Source organism: Setaria viridis, chromosome 6 (genome assembly GCF_005286985.2).
Source record: "Setaria viridis chromosome 6, Setaria_viridis_v4.0, whole genome shotgun sequence".
NCBI classification, from domain to species: Eukaryota; Viridiplantae; Streptophyta; class Magnoliopsida; order Poales; family Poaceae; genus Setaria; species Setaria viridis.
This window is the reverse complement of record NC_048268.2, coordinates 35,919,846-35,938,066: the sequence shown is the minus strand read 5'-3', so window position 1 is coordinate 35,938,066 and position 18,221 is coordinate 35,919,846. Positions and strand designations below refer to the sequence as shown.

General features: G+C 44.9%; 2 protein-coding genes, 1 long non-coding RNA gene and 1 other non-coding gene across 5 annotated transcripts; 2 read left to right on the top strand and 2 right to left on the bottom strand.

Annotated features, from left to right (window-relative positions):
* Positions 1-1,418: 1,418 nt before the first annotated feature.
* Positions 1,419-7,053, bottom strand: LOC117860907 (YTH domain-containing protein ECT2). Of its 2 annotated transcripts, none has more exons than XM_034744334.2 (9): positions 6,753-7,053; positions 5,569-5,642; positions 5,299-5,476; positions 4,220-4,296; positions 3,841-4,147; positions 3,630-3,748; positions 2,675-3,193; positions 2,351-2,563; positions 1,419-2,111 (listed from the first exon to the last, which is right to left on the bottom strand). In XM_034744334.2, the coding sequence occupies exons 2-9, from the start codon at positions 5,635-5,637 to the stop codon at positions 1,770-1,772; spliced, it is 1,824 nt and encodes a 607-aa protein (XP_034600225.1). In that variant the 5' UTR covers positions 5,638-5,642; positions 6,753-7,053; the 3' UTR covers positions 1,419-1,769. The 2 variants fall into 2 exon arrangements, with proteins under 2 accessions (XP_034600225.1, XP_034600224.2); XM_034744333.2 differs by lacking the exon at positions 6,753-7,053 and adding an exon at positions 6,580-6,694.
* A 1,081-nt stretch (positions 7,054-8,134) lies between these two features.
* On the top strand, positions 8,135-8,207 carry TRNAE-CUC (transfer RNA glutamic acid (anticodon CUC)). Its single transcript has one exon. It is a non-coding gene; the product is annotated as a tRNA-Glu (tRNA).
* A 100-nt stretch (positions 8,208-8,307) lies between these two features.
* On the top strand, positions 8,308-9,808 carry LOC117861230 (dihydroneopterin aldolase 1). The gene is made up of 2 exons (XM_034744754.2): positions 8,308-8,769; positions 9,440-9,808. Exons 1-2 carry the CDS (start codon positions 8,555-8,557, stop codon positions 9,633-9,635), a joined length of 411 nt encoding a protein of 136 aa, XP_034600645.1. The 5' UTR covers positions 8,308-8,554; the 3' UTR covers positions 9,636-9,808.
* A 308-nt stretch (positions 9,809-10,116) lies between these two features.
* LOC117861229 (uncharacterized) lies at positions 10,117-15,677 on the bottom strand. The gene is made up of 3 exons (XR_011898492.1): positions 14,919-15,677; positions 14,452-14,535; positions 10,117-13,875 (listed from the first exon to the last, which is right to left on the bottom strand). It is a non-coding gene; the product is annotated as an uncharacterized lncRNA (long non-coding RNA).
* Positions 15,678-18,221: the final 2,544 nt, after the last annotated feature.

Sequence of the window (18,221 nt, the reverse complement as noted above, 5' to 3'; positions counted from 1 at the left end):
ATTATTCATATAATAAATGAACTATATAATAATAAAATAGGGCAAACTGTCTACATTAGGGAAAATAAAATCAAGGAAATAAACAACCAAAACAAAACAACTCAAATTAAATCTCCCACTTCACGTTTTTCAAAATGCACAAATCATATCCGTTATAAATTGGAAGACTCCAAATTAGGACAAAAATTGTAAAATATCTCGTCTGAATCAAACATTCTATATTCTTACGACTGGCATGCTGCGGGCTAATATCTCGTATGAATCAAACATTCTACATTCTTACAACTGGCATGCCGCGGACTAATATCTCGTCTAAATCAAATGTAAAAATAACATATTAGGATAGAGGTACAAAATAAAATATAGATCCATCTATGTCCATTGCCTCACCTAAAGGCAGGCAAGCACCTCGCTTGCAAACACTCGCACCGCCGGCAATGCACCCACAACCACTCCCACTATTGGAGTAACATGTGACATTTTTGTTAAGACTGGGACATAAATGTTGTGTATTGTCAATTATCTTGTAATGTATGATCAATTGTTGTCGAACCAAGTTACCGAATATGCACATAATTTTAACTAGTTAATGGTAATTTTTCAAGTTTGGGCTTTTTAATCCTATATATAATACGCCCTATTTTAAAATGAATGGAGTAACTGATAGAACAGCATACATTTTGATAAGACAACATGTAAGATGATACGATGATATCAACGGAAAACATGGATGGTATGTATCAAATAATTACGATTAAATACGAAATAATAACATTAGAGCTAATTAGTTCACTTTCTAGCTGAATAAAGCCTTTATTTTCAACGCGGGGATATGTTGTGCCTCTAATTTCAACTTAGTACAAATCTTGCAACATTAGGGATATGTTGTGCAGCTGTTGAACGGGGGTGGAGTGGACGGGTAAGCTATGACGGAGACAGAGTAGGAGTAGGACGGGACCAGGCACTCGCTACGCCATCCACTGCCTTATTCACTGATTTATTTTCCTTTTTCGGACGGTATATCTGGTCGATGGAAGCCGTTCGATTGGGCCTGGTGCTGATCTTTTCGCTGGGCTGCAGCTGCTGTTGGGACACTATGAACCCGGACGTTCTTAGAGCTAATGACCTTAGTATTTGCTCAAAACCGTGATTTTCATAATCTGGTAAAATATAGCGAGTTCAAATATCAAATCCTCATGAGAGCTGACAAAAATTTGGTAATATAAACCTCGAAACCATAATAAATTAACAGAGTACATGACAATTTGCCCCTCCCAACAAACATGCATAATCATACAGTTACTACAGTAATTACCACAACCAGGTCACCTGGATAGTGTTTATTTTTGCTTACATGGGATGTGACAGAGAGGTCTTGTTCAGACATTACCAAAAAAAAAAAGGGTGAAACAGTCACAGAACAGCAGATAAGCGGGATTTTTACTTGAAAGTAAGCAAAATGACCTTATTCATATGCGATCGAACAGGGAAACTTACAGAGGCTTGCACAAAAACTGCAGCTCTTCTTAAGGCTAGCCACTAAGGAATCATCATATGATGCAGAGAGAAGGTGAGAAATACTACGGAAGGATGGAGGGAAGGAGAAACTATTTATAAGAAACTAAGCTTCCATCAAGGCTGGCAAAGATCTATCCTAGTGTACATGAATGCTTGACCAAACGCGCAAGGAGCCATCTGCATATTCTGTCCCAACATTTAGACCAGGAATGATACTTCGAGTACAGCCCAATCGCATCGATCAAGAGCTCCTATGATAGACCACTCTGCTTAACTTCGACTGGCTTCGCAGGAACAGATGAATCGCCCCCAGACACTTTCTCAGCCGAAGGGCTTACGGCCTTGGCCTCACCAAGCCGCACAGCCTGAGCAAAACTCTTGGTGATATGGCCAACAAGGTCAGTGGGCACAGTCAAGGGTTTCTTGGGTTCAATAGCAATAGAACTGGGTATATGCTGCTGATGAAGGCGTGCCTTATTTTCCTGCAGGGCTTTCTCACGCTCCTCATAAAAGTAAAAATCATCAAGGATTGATGCATCATCATCATGGTTCTTAAAGATCTTCAGCATCTCCAGACCTTGCTCTAGTTTCACCTACAATAAGCTCAAATAAGCACAGGTGTCATACTAAACAGGCACTGCATTAGTACTGTCAAACGAGTAAAATGGAAAGCAAAGGCACAAAAAAGTTACAGCTGAAAAGGAAGTAGGAATGCCACATCCTAGCTAGTATTCCGTAGGTGCTTTCTCATGAAAAAGGAGAGCTATGTGCAACAAGAATTCAGATGCAAATTAAGCAAATGGAGATAAGAGAGAGAAACAAGTCCAAGTACCTCCTGTGTGTCTCGGCTATTTGTTACAGGTTTATTGTCGTTGTTTTCAAGAATTATATGGCGGAAGAGGTTATTGGGGACATCCTTCACAATGTGCCACTTAACAGGGAACTGACCAGTCCACTTATCTTGCTGCCAGTAATCCACACTTTTCTCAAAATCCACTGGTCCAATCATCTCAGCAACACCACAAAATTGTGCGCTAGCATTCACCTGCATATATTGTTCCAATTTTTTTAATTATTAGAAATGACAAGATGGGAAGTAAAAAGGACTGACTGTCTCAAACAAAATAATAAGAAAGTGAGATGAGGCTTTAAATACCGAAAACAACAGGAAAATGGGGCACTGCTCTTCCTTCTCCTTAGCTTCGCGATAAGCCGAGTCCAGTTTCTTGTTTCCATTTGTGGTACTCGCCCAAACACCATATTTGACACTCTTGTGCACATTATCTTCACTGTACGATTTTATTATGAAAAATCTGGCATTTGTGTACTCTATAACAAAGTCAGGCTTGTTGTATAACTCGCGACCAACTCCTGCAGAAGGCTTCTCATCCTTACTGTCACCCTCTGGTTGCTTCTTAGGTTTAGTAGCACGCGGGCCCCGACTTTGCTCATTGAGAAAGTCGAGCGGACCATTGCAGCTGCAAATAAGAGCATTACCCCTTCCTCTCCTGCGCCCTTTCTCGATGGAAATGGAACTTCTACCATTAAGGCCAAAGCTAGGGAAGGATCCCCCATAATTACTGGCCTGTGGGAACATCCCACCATGAGAGAAACCTCGTCCAAAGGAGTCAGATGGGGATCCAAAACCGTAGAAGGGCTTCTGGTGAGGCGATGGCTGAAATTGAGGGAACCGAATAAATATCAAATGGCAGATCCACGAGCAAATTCAACTGATCGCATACATCCCTGTCTTTTAGAATTGATTTTCCAGTCCTTTTGACATATTATATGCATCAGCATAAAAACAGCAACTTGGAATTCCAAGTGAATGGTGAGCAGTGGCAGATGGATGCAGGCAAGAGCAGAGTTTGAATCGCAGCTGGTGGCAACAATCAAATCTGAGTTTAAATATCAACTACATGCATTTTTGGCAACGAATATCAAAAAGCATTAGTTACTATATACCAAAGGGTAGGTTTTACATTGTTCTTCTTGGATAATGTTAAGCTAGATTTGATTCTGAAGTGAACGAGCAACCACAAGATTCCCATGACACTCATGAACTCTTAAATCTTATTTGAGGGGAGAGAAACACAGTGTGAACAGAATACCATTCCTGAAGCCATTGGAAAGTTGCTTTGGCCAATGGCCCCTGAAACACCACCAGCAGGTTGAGGTGAAGCTGCAGGTGATGGAAATGACCCAGCTCCTTCTGAAGATCTGAACCACTCTGAAAGATATCATCAAAAGGCACAAAGTTAAGGTCTCACCTAAAACACAAGACCTAAATCAACTGAACAAAGCACAAAGTTAGATAATAACCAGGTCTTGGGCCAAAAAGGAAGCTGTTCGGACTCAGAGTATCAGCAATAAAACCTCCTTGTGTTGGGTCAGTCGGTATCATTGTCTCACCCTGTGATATTGGAGTAGGAGAGCTTAAATATGGCATGCCAGGTGGTACTGACTGCTGGTAGTAAGGAGCCGAGAAGGAGAACTGCTGAGGGGAGTAGAGCTGACCATCTCCACTAACAGCAGTCGGTACAGGTGTTGTAATAGGAGAATAATGAGCATATGGATCATAGCCATAGCCACCATGGAACATCAATGAAGGGTCCTCATTGTATACAACCTTCAAGAAAAGAAAAATTTAGAGAAGTGCCCTATGGAGAATTTGTAACAAAGGTAAACTTTTTCTACTTACTGTTGGACCCACTTCCAATCCTTCAACACTCATGTAAGGAGGGTATGTATCCCATTCTTGTGGAGGGTTTTCGTATCCTGCTTATAGAGGGTGAACTATGTTAAGGATCCAACAAGAACGTTCATCAATTGAGATGAAAGCTACAAAATCTACAATATTGAACAAAACAAAATAAGTGAGTCTTACAAATCGACCGCAAAAAAGAGTTTACATTCATATATATTCTATGGAAAATGCTTATTTCCAAACATTCATCTGCATCATTCGATGTGCATATCTCATGTTCGGTATGGAAATTTCAACGTACTAAGTCATGTGCTACAGCCACCCGTGCATGCAGTTGCATCCATGTGAAAAGTACAAGACAATATCACAGCCGTCACCTCAAGTGAAGAACTTTTCGAACTTTAAAACCATAATGTTCAAACATAGTATCTAAATTAAAATGCAACTGCACCGGTATTTTATTATTATTATTATTTCCGTTTGGATTTTTAATTTTGATGGAAGTAATTTTGTGCTGACCAAAATTTCAAACAAAATACAAGCAATATGGTTCATGTCTTATTGACAAAAATGTAGGATTATAGTGGTGCAAACGGATCATGAATCAGATAGTCGGTTTAGAAATTGCAAGCATTTCAAGATAGTTAAATGTACTTTTTTCACGTGTTCACACATGTAGTCCTCACCATTTATGTCTCTGTAGGCATGCATGCCAAAGGTGCATGCAAATTTTAACCATTTTTGGATACTCCGTACTTACTCCGTACACCAACAACGTTGCCCTTTTCTATTTTTGGGATGTGCACGCATGCATGACCAGAATTTAGTAGAGTCCATATTCTATTAATATATTCCTGGTAAGCCATAGGTAATTTCATAGATAAGGATGTCAAGGACCTCCTAATACAACTTTTAATATCACTGCTTCTTTATGTTTCAGTAGGTTAATATTTCATGAGATCAACTATATAGGACAATGCATAAATCCATGCTCTGTAACAAAGAATGGAGAGGGAAAGCAAACTATTATGCAAAGAGTGAAGACTGAAATTCAGGCATATAAGCAAGCTGACCTTGGTAATAGAATGGCTGCGCCTGAGAAGCATAGAAGTTGTGTGGATATGCAGCATTATGGTCCCCATCTATGTTTGATGTACCAGCTTGGGTTTGGCCTTCACTTGGTAGATCAATAGCATTTGAATCAACTGAAATTGGGGGCAGAGTTGCTTTATCATCCTTACTGGGAACAGGCTGAAGTAGATGTTTAATACAGTCAGCAAATAATGTAAACATAGTGTCAAAATAATGTATAAAAATCTCTTAAATGGTAATAAAGTAATGACCTGCTCTGTAGGCTTCTCAGTGAGACCAATCTTTTGTTCAACATCAGCTATTGGCTCCTGCTTCTCCATGGAGCCTAAAACAGCAAGGTTCAACAATCAATATCATGTTGAGGTTCAACGAGTGAGGCTATCCAATGCTAGTTCGAGTAAATAACATTGATGCTACATAGGTACGCTTTGGTCTGGTCCTACCAATTCAATTAACCAAAGATCTATATGAAGTAAGCTAAACTTGAACGCGTGACCTTAAGTAGCGAAAAAGGATAGTTGTTTCCACAACATATTTACATCGAGATATGATTGGGATCCTACCATCCAGTACATGTGATACACACTATAGTTAATTTCTAAGAAAGGATGCTAATCACTGACAAAAGCATGCACAAGAAGAAGTAATCACCGGCACTCGAAATTCCCGTACTTACTTGGCCAATTACTGCAGCCTAAATGATTATGAAGGAAACTAACATGCAGAATAAAGGTAGGTTGCTACACGACTCAGGCATCCTATGCTTCAGTCAAAACTGATCACAACAGTTGTCTCTACAGGAAATCTAGCCTCATGACACGGATGGACATCCTGCCACAGCCCACAACCCTCTGCTTTAGCACAGTCTGCACCAACCATTAACACGGCGTACACTCCTGACATGCCTAATTGCACCTGAAGCCCGTTCAGACATCTAAAACCATGTCCGTGCCACCTAAATTGACTGTCCATCGCTACGGAAAGCACATACACGTGACAATTTCAACATGACTCACAGCAATTAATCGATACCCGTACACTAACACTGATACACTAGACCGAGGGAGAAAAAAAACTCGCAATGCGTTAAGCTGAGGCTTGGGCTATTCCACCGAGCCTTCGCTGCTCGAATCATCCGGGTACACCATGCGAATGAGCAAGCCTGATCAACCCGACTGCGGACCCCTGATTCTAACCCAACCTATTCAATAGTATCTCGAAATCACAACATTGGTAACGCCTGAATTCGCATAAGATCTTACCCACAGTGAGACGGGGCAGACGCAACGTGGGAGGCAGCAAACAAATCGGATGGATCGGAGACGAAGAAGGATTTGGATTCGAAGGCTCCAATCGAATCATAGCAAACGATCGTTGCGAAACGAAAACGGGAAAAAAAAATCGATGAAGGCGACGCTACAGCTCCCGTACATACCGGCAATAATAAGAAGGAATCGATCAGTCCGGGGGCTGGGAGGGATCTCCGCTCCAGTGAGCGACGGGGGCGCGCGCCTGCTACGATAGGGAGGGGACGAGGAGCGGTGGGAGGACGCCCGGATCGGCGCGGAGGCCGGCGGATCTGGCGATCGGATCGGGCTCGATCGGGATCCCACACCTGTCTGTGGCTTGGCTGGCTCGTGATCTGATGAGGAGAGGAGAGGAGAGAAAGGAGGCGTGGTGGTGCCTTGGTGGGGCGACTGCTTGCTTGCTGCTCCCTCCCCTTTTTCTGTCGGAGTTCGCGGTTTTTTTTTTATTCCTGGTTATTATATATGTATATAGGCGGTGGCGTCGGATTTTGGATTTTGAAAAGAGAGGCAGAAGAACAAGCATTTTATAATAGGAAAAAAAAGTCCATTTTACTTCGCAATAAACCACAACTTCAACTTTACCGTTTCACAAGATATATTCAACCTCTACTGTTACCCGAGAAAATCAAAACATGTTCTTTAGGTAATGTTTTATGTATCGATATGACAATTTCAACACACGCACTACATACAATTCACAAATCCAACCGTACTACCGAGCAATAGAGAGGTGCGGATCACACAGGTTGAACGATGAGTGCATACAATATAATGTAGATTTATTGTTCAAAACTATCACCCTAATATTTTCTCCTGAACAATATTAAGTTGGATAATGACTTGGGGATTCGATGAAATTTACTAGGAAATTGCCGATAACATATGTAGCGCGTGTTGCTAACCGGGCAGGTAGAGTGTACAACCGTGCAGGTCAAGTCAAGATCTATCCAAGAAGAAGACAGGCTAGATGCAATTAATGTTGAGTAACCTTATCTCGCCGTCCTTAATCCAGATTTAGATCCCATCCAATTGATCTACTTATTTAATTAATCCAGGTTGGTCGCTGATCAGATCTAACATCTAGGCTTAAAAGCTTCTTAATTCCAATTAACTCCAGAGGTTAAGAAATGGATGCCTTAACATACACATGTGCTGATTAATAGTAGTGTACTAACTCAACTATCCATGGCAAGGGGTCATAAGTTCCAGATTCTAAGATCATGATTTTGATTTTGTAGCCTGGCACTTCAATGCCAAACAGAGTACTCCCTCCGTCCCTAAATATTTGTTGTTGTTAGTTTCCATACCGAAAGTTTAATTTAATTTGTAGAAAATACGTGCAACATTTGTATCTCCAAATAAATTTATTAAAAAATAGATTCAAATAATATTAATTATGTACCATAAATATTAATTTTTATTTAAAGTTGTTTCTCAAGAAGTGAAAACTAAAGTACGCAGGAAGAGAAATGTTTGATCATATATTTCAGCACAATAACTTGCTCAGAAATCCGTTGTAGTCTAGCTGGTTAGGATACTCGGCTCTCACCCGAGAGACCCGGGTTCGAGTCCCGGCAACGGAATAATTTTTTTAATCTACTCGTGGGCCGCCGAACAAGCACCAAATCCCCGAAAGAAGAAGCCTCACGGATTCGAGGGGCCCAGGAGGCCCAAATTATCATTTATCACTGCCATCCCAATCCCATCCCTCCGTCGTCAGGCGTCAGCTCTCCTCAGCCGCCACCGCGCCAGCCATGCCGCCGCGCTAGCTTGGCTGGCTACCCACGCCCCCTCCACCCAGCGACTCCGCGTGCTCGTCCTACCCACCTTCCACCACCTCCCTTATTTAATCGCTCCTCGTTTCCCGCGTGTTGTTGCGTGAGCCGAGGCGAGTCGCGGCGCGGCCATTCCATCCCATTCCCATCCATCCATGGCGGAGGAGGAGGCGGCGGCGGCGGCGATGGGTCCCGGCGGCGACAAGCTCATCCTGCGCGGCCTGCAGTTCCACGGGTTCCACGGCGTGAAGCAGGAGGAGCAGACGCTGGGCCAGAAGTTCGTCGTCGACATCGACGCCTGGATGGACCTCACCGCCGCCGGCGAGTCCGACAGCATCGCCGACACCGTCAGCTACACCGACATCTACGGGTTAGGCTCCCCCTCTCGCACGGCTGAACCGCTCTTGTTAATCCGCATCAATTCGTGCTTGGATCACAGTGTTTGCTTTCGCAGCTGAACTGGGGATTGGATTTATCTATGATTTCTTTTAGCCTCGCCGTACTCCGTACTAAGAGCGCAGCTTGTTCTATTGCTCTGCTCGCTTGAGCTATTGCTGCGGCTGCAGCTGCATCCTACCTATACAAAAGTACCGTAGCATTGAACTAAAAGTGGCAGCAACAGCCGCAACAGGGGGAGATTGTTGCTCTTTATTTGGACATCTTTTCATTCTTTTGCGAATTCAGAAATCTCTTCTTTCAATCATATGGGACCTGTGATTCTGATGGTAGGGGCTTCAACTGATTAAAAAAGAAGTCCATGTTACAGATGGCCCATGCATCTCTGAATGATTCTTTCAAAGTTATTACTTGGAGCCTTGCACTTTCTGGTTGTCACTGCAGCACTTGAGCGCACCTCCAATGATTGATTTTATTCTTATGAAAAAAAAGGATTCATTTTACTGTTCAACATCCCCTTCTGAAAAGGAAGATGTGATTGTTAGACTGAACTGTTATGTGTCATATACTCATGTGTTCTCTAGCTGCTAGATTTTACTTGTTGCCACAGCATCTTCTGAAAGGAAACCAAGTATCTTCTGCAGGATCGCTAAGGATGTCGTCCAAGGCTCGCCGCACAACCTCTTGGAGTCGGTGGCTCACTCGATCGCGGTGGCCACGCTGGTCAAGTTCCCTCAGATCTCCGCCGTCCGTGTGAAGGTCGGCAAGCCTCATGTCGCGGTGCAAGGCGTTCTGGACTATCTGGGTGTGGAGATAATGAGGCGCAGAAAGAAAGCATGAGATGAACAACAACCTGCTGCTGGTCTCACTACTGTATCCAACACAATTGCTGTTCCCATCATGTTTGGTGCACATGATTTGGCCGTGCAAACTATGTGTTGGCAAAAGCTGAGAGGGATGCTGTCGTGTGAAGCGAAACGGGAATAATGTCGCCTGCTTTTCAGGCTTTCGTACATTCATTTCCAGCTTAGCTCCAATTGATGTGTGTATGCATATTTTCTTGTAAAAGGCTGCCCCCTGAGGTTGAGGAGCGTGTGATCTTGCCACAGAATACAGATGCCGCAGCGCTGGTGCTTGGTTCTCCATGGCAGTGGCAGAGACGCCGCACACAGCCTCGCTGGGGCTCCGGGGAGAGGTCGAGGTCGGAACGTACTCGGCTCTGCAGGCGAATGGCACTAGTGCCCAGTCGCCGGCCCGCCACCACTCCTCTCCGACCATGTCCAAGCAGGCACGCAAGACAAAAATGAGCTCACAAGACAAGTACAACGATACGCTGACAGAGTACATTAACCGTTGGAAATCACAAACAGCTTTCAGTTCACCCTCACCTCACACAATGCAAACATACAAGCCTTGTTACATGACGACAACCCAACTTGCATTGCCATGCATAAAAGCACAACGATCGTAGTTGAATGGACAAAACAAAATCCAAACAAACAGCAAACCCCCACAAACATTACGTGTCTGATGTCCCTTTGGAAAGCAATATTATTATTACAAGCAACACACAACACACTTGCACAGAGCGCAGGATACACTCATGCTGCAACCAGGGCATGTCGTAAAACTCGCAGAAACAAATAGAGAGTGTGGAGCAGACGACCTTGAGACTCACCGAAGGTAGCTTTTGATGATGACTTTTTTCTTGCGGGATGCGAACTCCGGTGGTGGAGGAACCTGCTGGTAGTAGTTGCCTTGCTCTGGCAGGCTCAGCTGCAGCCTGTCCCACCAGTCACGCTCTCCGCTGACCTTCACCTTCGACTTCGGATGTTCCTTCAGGAATGGGAGGCGACGAAGTGATCGGCAGCTGCGGACCAAGAGAGTCTCCCACTTTGGTGTTGCGAAACGGAACATGGCATCCTCATGGATGTGCTGCAGTTGTGGTAGCTCCTGAAGGTAGATGCTTTCGATATTCGGAAGTGGACAAGGTGCTACCGGATCATCTTCACGTGTTTTGTAGAAAATTGTCTTGAGGCTGGGGCAGAAGAGAATGACCAGAGTTTCCAGTGCAGGTAATGACAAACGGGATGGGAAAATTTTCTCCAGACGAGGGCAGTGCTCAAGGTGAATGTGTTTTAGCAACTTCAGCTTCAGAGTCCAGCTCCAGCGATTGTGAGAATATTCAAGGCTGGTCTCCAAGAAGCATACTAGGTCATTAAGATTGGAGGCCTGCAATATCTTTAGGGCTGGAAATACTGAAAACACTGTGGATGATTCTTCCTTAGCCCCATCAAGTACCGTTGGCCCCGTGCGATCAGACAGCATTCCGAATACAACAGTCATTTTGTGGCAGTGTTGGAGCTGGCATACTTCTAGAGATTTGAGATTACAATTCAGGTCATTGACGCATCTGATAGAAGCATCGTCTGTAATGAATAGTGAGTTTGTGACAGGGAGAATCCTTAAGCCATTTGGGTGCTGATTCATTGCAGATATCTCAACATGGCGCCTTCTTGGCTCAAGTTTCATCATGGGCACAATGGTGGCAGCCTCAGAACAACTGACATCAAGATAAGGTAATTGTCTTTGAATCACGGTACATGGTTTGTCTCGTGGCTCCTTACCTCTCATGCTGCAAGGTTTTATCTGGACATTGAAAGACTGAAAAAATTGTCCTTCCTTGACTAACTTCTTGGTAGCATCCTCAGTGAAGCTATAAAAGATCCTGGAATCATTTATGTTGATTTGAGCAATATTGTCAGTTTCCTTCTGGCGAAACATCTGAGAAAGGTGATTACCATCATCTGAACAGTTATCCAAATAGAAAACCTTCGGAAAACGGACCAATCGATGCCAAGGGAATCTCTTAAAACAAGGGACATTCAGAAGGAGTAGCACCCTGAGTTGGGGTAGATTTGGAAGGCTGTGAGGGATCTCCTCAATAGCTGTTCCAGAAAGATCAACATCCTCCAAGGCCGTAAGATCATCACTGATGTTGGCAATCTTGAGCTTGTTGCACCCACGCAAGGACAGACACCTAATCCATGGTCCAGAGACTGAGAAGGTTCTCAGATTAGCGTGCCCATGGATTTTGATATCTTCCAAGGCCTCCCATGTTTGTATGTAAAGATCTTCAAGGCCTGGTACTAGTTCCCAGAGAAATTGAAGCCTTAATCTTTTGCAGTTATTAATATGTAGCTCTCTGAGGCCATTGGCTTTAGATAGTGACGTTGGGAGTGACATGAGGGCCATGTTGTCGATGAGCTTGAGTGTATGAAGCCTTTGCATTGCTTCAAATGTATCCTCTGGAAAAGAAATAATCTGAGTCCCCTCCAGATGAAGGATCAACAGATTGGACAGTTGGGCCAGGGAGGGAGGCAGTTCTTTGAGATGGATGCAATTACCAAGCATTAGCTCCTCAAGACTTGACATTTCAGAGAAGAATTCAGAAGGCAGAATGGTGATTCTCGAACTTGACAGATCAAGGAAGTGCAGATTGCTCTTGTTGCTGCAATCTTGTTGTGTTAGCTCCAGCAAGGGAACCCCGTTCATATCAAGGGTTTCGAGGCTTCCCAGACAGGAAAGAGGTCGAGTTTCTTCCTCACAAGTATGTTGTGGTGAAGACAAGGTCTCGAGGTTGGAGCAGCCTCTGAGTGAGAACAAGCGAAGATTGGATAGCCGTGAGAGAGATGGTGGAAGTGAATTTATGGGTGTATAGGACAGATCAAGAACATGCAGGTGGTGGTCTAACACTCTATCAAAAGGAAAGCCTGATATGTTTGAGCAGCCTCTTAGGATAAGGGTGCTAATTCTTTCCCCTGGAAAGCTCCGGTCCCAACTTATCCTTTCCCCACGATAAGGGTGCCATTTCTCCCTCCAATCCCAACTTACATGCCTACCATCATCATTCATAAATGAGACCCATCTCAGTTGGTCAATCTTCTCATGATAGAAAAGTTCCTCCTCCTTAAGTCGGGGAACACCCATTGCTAGCACCGAGACTCCAGTGACCGCATCACTCCATCCGGAGCTAGCTTCCTCCCTTGAACAAGTGTTTGACGGCGGGTTTGGCAGCAACGAATATTCTTGCAAGGCTTGAATTACAACTTTTCCTGCTTCTAACGCAGACCTGTAGTTTCTGTCGGTGGTCCTCTGCGGAGTAAGCAGGTCCTCGGCCACCCAACAGCGAACCAGCTCATCGGAGGTAATGTCATGTCTAGCAGCAGCTCCTTGCATTGGACAGTAGAGGATGCCGTAATACAGGCACTTCTGAGCTACGTGGAGCCAAAACTTGTCTTCCTGTTGCTCATGGATCAGCGTGCTATGGATTGATCCGACTGCATCATGTAAGGCCTCTTTAATCAATTTGATCCAATCTTGCCCTCGGAGATCATCGAAAGGAAGGGTGTGGTAATATGAAAGCCCATGTTCTCCGCTTTGGTTGCAGACATCCTTGGAAGTAGTTGAGATGACCCACCCATTTGGCTGCAAGAATGCTGTTGGTATAAATTGTGTACTAAGAAACAACACATCCATTTGAACAGGGACCTGCAGGTTTTCAACAAGCAGAAGACGCCTCTTCCCCTGCAACCTTATCATTTCAGGTATCCGGGATCGAAGGTTGGAATAGGTAAAGTCTCCTCCAATTAACAACTCGTTTACACCTCTAGAAACGTAGCGGTTGTAATCCTGTCCGAAAGCCTTTAGCACCAGTATATCAGAGACCATGCCGTAGCAGTAGTAGCTCTCTTCCGCTGCAAGTTGATTGACCTCCTTAATGTCGTCGTCGTCAAGGTTGAGACTTCTTGCCGTTGCCATGAGGACATCCAATGCCACCCGCCGATTGCAAGCGATCCTGCCTTCTATCGCAGCCATAGGTGACAGCCTTGCAGTTATTACGTGGTCGTAGGACCCATATACGTCCTTGATTTGCTTGAATAGAAGCCTGGTCAGGGTCGGCACGAATGAAGCGGCCGGTCCGATTCCTCCACTCCATACCACCGGGTGCTCCTTGATCCACTCCGTCATTTTTATTTCAAAATCAACGTCGATCATCCGCGAAAAATCATCATCGGACCTGAGAAAATTAGGGCCCCCCGTTGGGGTGATCAGTAGCCATGACGTTATAAATCGTAATATAAACTAACTTGTAATTTTGCAGAATGTGTTGTCTAGTGAACAACTGAAATAACAATATTGCTTATCTTTTTTAAAAAATGGTGAAGTAGCTTTATTGAATTTTTTTTCCTTCTCTTCTCTCAAATTAGACGCTTCTATACTTTTAGGACGTGCGTAAGTTTGTACATGTGAATAAATGAGACTGTACTCGTCACGTGGGAATCTTGGAATTTCTTTTTCTTGTTCACTAAATCACGTAGCACCCAGTTAGCATGTGTGTGAGACACATATTAATATTACAATTATTAACCTGACTTGTTTTGCTCTGTGACTTTTGTAAAAAGAAAAGAAAAGAAAGAAGAAGCAATGACGCCAATACGTTAGACACCAACACCCATCGTGACTTGATTTGTTTTACTAATTACTAGTAAGAGCAACTCAAGCAAAATCCTGGCCATCATGATCTACAAATTAAAGATGATGGCTCATAGTTTTTTGGGTGTACTGTATAGATTACGGGCACATCGCATGTTACCGTTGTGTATGTAGTAGAAAATCGATACATTCCAAAATCATTTCTAGCCAATCCATTTGGCTAGGTGTTGATGGTTAATCCCACCTGGAAAAAAAAAGGAGAAATAAGCTGGAGTGAGTAGCAAAATATGAATGCTATTTGCAAGGACAGCAAAATAACAAAAAGATAAATGAATAATACGTGGTATATGTACAAGTGGAAAAGCTACTCCTATATCCTTGAAAATAAACCTCCTTAATTTCTATCTCGTTTTCTTGGTGATGTACTATCTCAGCTCCGTCCACAAATGCTTAGGAGCCAACCGAGAGCTCACCTTGTGAATGAACACTCAGCTAATTCCAGATACACAAAGACCATACATACAGAGCGCCTCTATCATTGTTTCTAGTTGAATCAAAACACCAACAAAACAACCATCTAGCCAGAATACTATAAATTGAACAAAGTTTTATGCATGGAAACAGTACCTGGTTTCCGATGAATCGTACTGGCAGTGCTGTTGATATAGCGATGAGATTATCTTGAGAGATTAGAAACTGAACAAGCGTGAGAGGATAAACCGATGCAGCAAATTTGAAACTACGAACCACGGTCATGGAGCGTGTATATGCCCCCCCAAGAGTCCAGGACATAGCTTTGAATTCTTTTTCTTTGCCAAAGGCAGCTGGATGCCCATGGGCAAGTAAAGAATGTATTCCCTGTCGAATCCAGGGTTTGCTTTTTTCCAAAGGCCCAATATTGCCTTTGCTGAGGCAATGATACGACAAGCAAGGAACACACTGTTCTTTTTTGTTGGAGAAGGAAAGTAAAAGACAGTGCTCAAGCAAGATGCGAAGTGTCAGATTGAAAGAACAGGTAGAACAGGAAAGAAGAAGAACACGCATTTGATGAGGGGTAGGGGAAGAATTTTCATATCATAAGACAATCAGAAAAAGTAAAGAAATTGATGCCAAAGAGTACCTCTCCTCGAAGCTTTCCAAAAGAGATAGGGGTCAGCAAAGCAACGAGTTTTCCAAAGGAAAAGGGTGGGAGTAATCAGAGCACAGCACACGGCCCAAAAAACAAAACAACTCAAAACCTCATCCTGTCACGCTTGTTAGGGACCTCTCCTTTAATTAGAGCACATACTCGAATCACAAGGCCTAGGAATGAAGGAAGAAGGATGGCAAATCACAAGGCCTAGGAATGATGATCCTGAGGAGCCAGCGTCGACGAGGTTCTCGTCGTCGGTTAAATGTTGCTGCTAAATGTTTATGTGGAGGGGTACTGTTAGAGTATACTTGGTAGTTGTAGATATACGTATCGTAGATTGTATCCGGAGGAGTCTTCCTCTCCAAGTCTCTGTACTCTATATATACCGGCTGAGATCTCAATGCAATACAATCCGTCAATTATACACAATGAAGGAAGAAGGAAGAAGGATGGCAAATCACAAGGTCTCGTGGAGAGGTATTGTTAGAATATATTTGGTATTTGTAGATATACATATCGTAGACTGCTATATGTATCCGGGGGGTCTTGCCCCCCAAATCTTTGTACTCTGTATATAACGACTGAGGCATCAATGCAATACAATCCATCTATTATACCCAATCCATTCCTTCTTATATGGTATCATGAGCTTAAAGTTTTAAAGCTTTTCGAATCCTGCACCACACCTTCCGCTGCCCACCGCGGCGCCCCCGGGGAGATTGATCTCCGCCAGGAGCTGCGCCCTCCGCGGCTGCTGTGCCGCCCCGTCGTCCCATCGTCAAGCAGCAAAGCAGGTCGGAGACATCGCCATCGGGTCATGCACCGCGGGGTCGGGCTCCATGGCCTCCACCGTCAGGGCCCGCAAGCTTGGGCGACGCTCACTCGTCAGGCTCGCTTCGGACCTCCGGTGCCTGCATGGTGGGCGGTGCCGGGCAGGACGTGCCTCCACCGCCGTCCGTCTCCCCTTCTCTAATCCTTTTTCTTTTGCGGCAGCACGTTCCTGTGCGTCAATGCATGAAGAAGAAAAGAGTAGGTGGAGGTAACGGCTAGGTGCACCCCGAGATGTACACCAGATTTGTTACTGCTGCTGTGTCTTCTTATGCCCGATCAGAGATCAGGATTGCGTCGCCCACCACCCATCGACCTCTCGCCTCTACTTTGACATCAGCGTCGACTTCACCATCTCCTGCCCCGTCTCCGACTGTGCAGCTTGACGAGATGGACGGCGTGCCCGTGTGCACCGCCCTCTTCGCTTCTTCATCCGCTTGTCAACCTCCACCGGCTCGTCGTCGCCTCCACCGATCGGGACGCCTCCACCGATTTCGCCCATCGTCATCTCACCTCGCGCATACTCGATCAGATCAGCCGATGTGCGTGATCCACCCGGCTCCCATGGCATTCGTCCTCGTATTGCGCGCCTCTTCCCCGAGTATGGAGGGCTACCGCTGCATCGCCTCTTTGTCTCCTTCGCCGTAGCATCCTCACCGCAGCCAACCACATCAACGACCTCGTCGTCGACTACGAGTCGCTGCGCCTTGCGCGCATGGTCTTCACCAGGCTGTTTGAGTTCTTTGGCGTCTCCTTCAAGCTCCGCCGTCGCGTCATCCAGATCATCAAGCCTTGCGTCAGATTGTCCAGGTCTACCTTCTCGCTTCGTCCAGCACCACCTCGTCGCTAGCGTCTCCATCTGTTCTCCACCTCGTTCGACTAATCCAGCAACCGCGAGCTACATCAGTATCTTCTACCTCGCCGTTCTTCTGCACCTACTACTATCGTGGAGGCCTTCTCTGCTGGTCCCACAGACAAGACAACAGTGCCTGGTTGTGCACTCTTCCTTGCACATTCGGTATTAGCAACACCAGCGCGTGCCATCGTCCCGATGCGTTCCTGGGCCTGGCAAACCCGGGAATGTCTCGCCCGATGGTTAGATTGCATCGACACCCCTCTACAATTGCCTCGACGCGTCACCGTCTTCATCTTTGACGTCTTCCCCTACGCGCCATCATCCTCATGGAGCCTCCTCATGCGCTCGCGGTTTCATGTGCAGCTCCCTCATCTTCGGCAACCTCGACAGCTACGTTGACCACGGCTACTCTACGCACTGCATCCTCGACCACAGCTACTCATCCTCATGTTCAGCTACCTCAACATCGGCACAAAGGGCTATCATCTGCATGAGTTACTCGCCGATTTTCTCTCCAGTTGCATCATCCGCACCACACCGACGTTATCACTGCGGGAGGATATCATCTTCGGCAACCTCGACAGCTACGTTGACCACGGCTACTCTACGCACTGCATCCTCGACCACAGCTACTCATCCTCATGTTCAGCTACCTCAACATCGGCACAAAGGGCTATCATCTGCATGAGTTACTCACCGGTTTTCTCTCTCAATCGGCTTTTGCCTTCACTTCTTCTGTAGTCTTACCGTCTGCTGTGCTCCCATTGTGACTGCGGGGGATGTTAGAGTATATTTGGTAGTTGTAGATATACGTATCGTAGACTGCTATGTCTGGGGAAGCCTTGCCCCCCAGGTCTCTGTACTCTATATATACCTCGGCTGAGGTCTCAATGCAATACAATCCATCTATTATACGCAATCTATTCCCTCCTACCGGTATGGACCTGCGGTGAACAACTTAACAAGTTTATGGACTTAACAATGCACTTTCGATGTTTGTGGACCTAAATGACACCTCCTTACAAGTTAATGAACCTCCGATGCATTTTACTAAAAAAAAATAGCATACCAAAACAGAAGAAGAAACACAAAATCCATGTTGGATGGATACGAA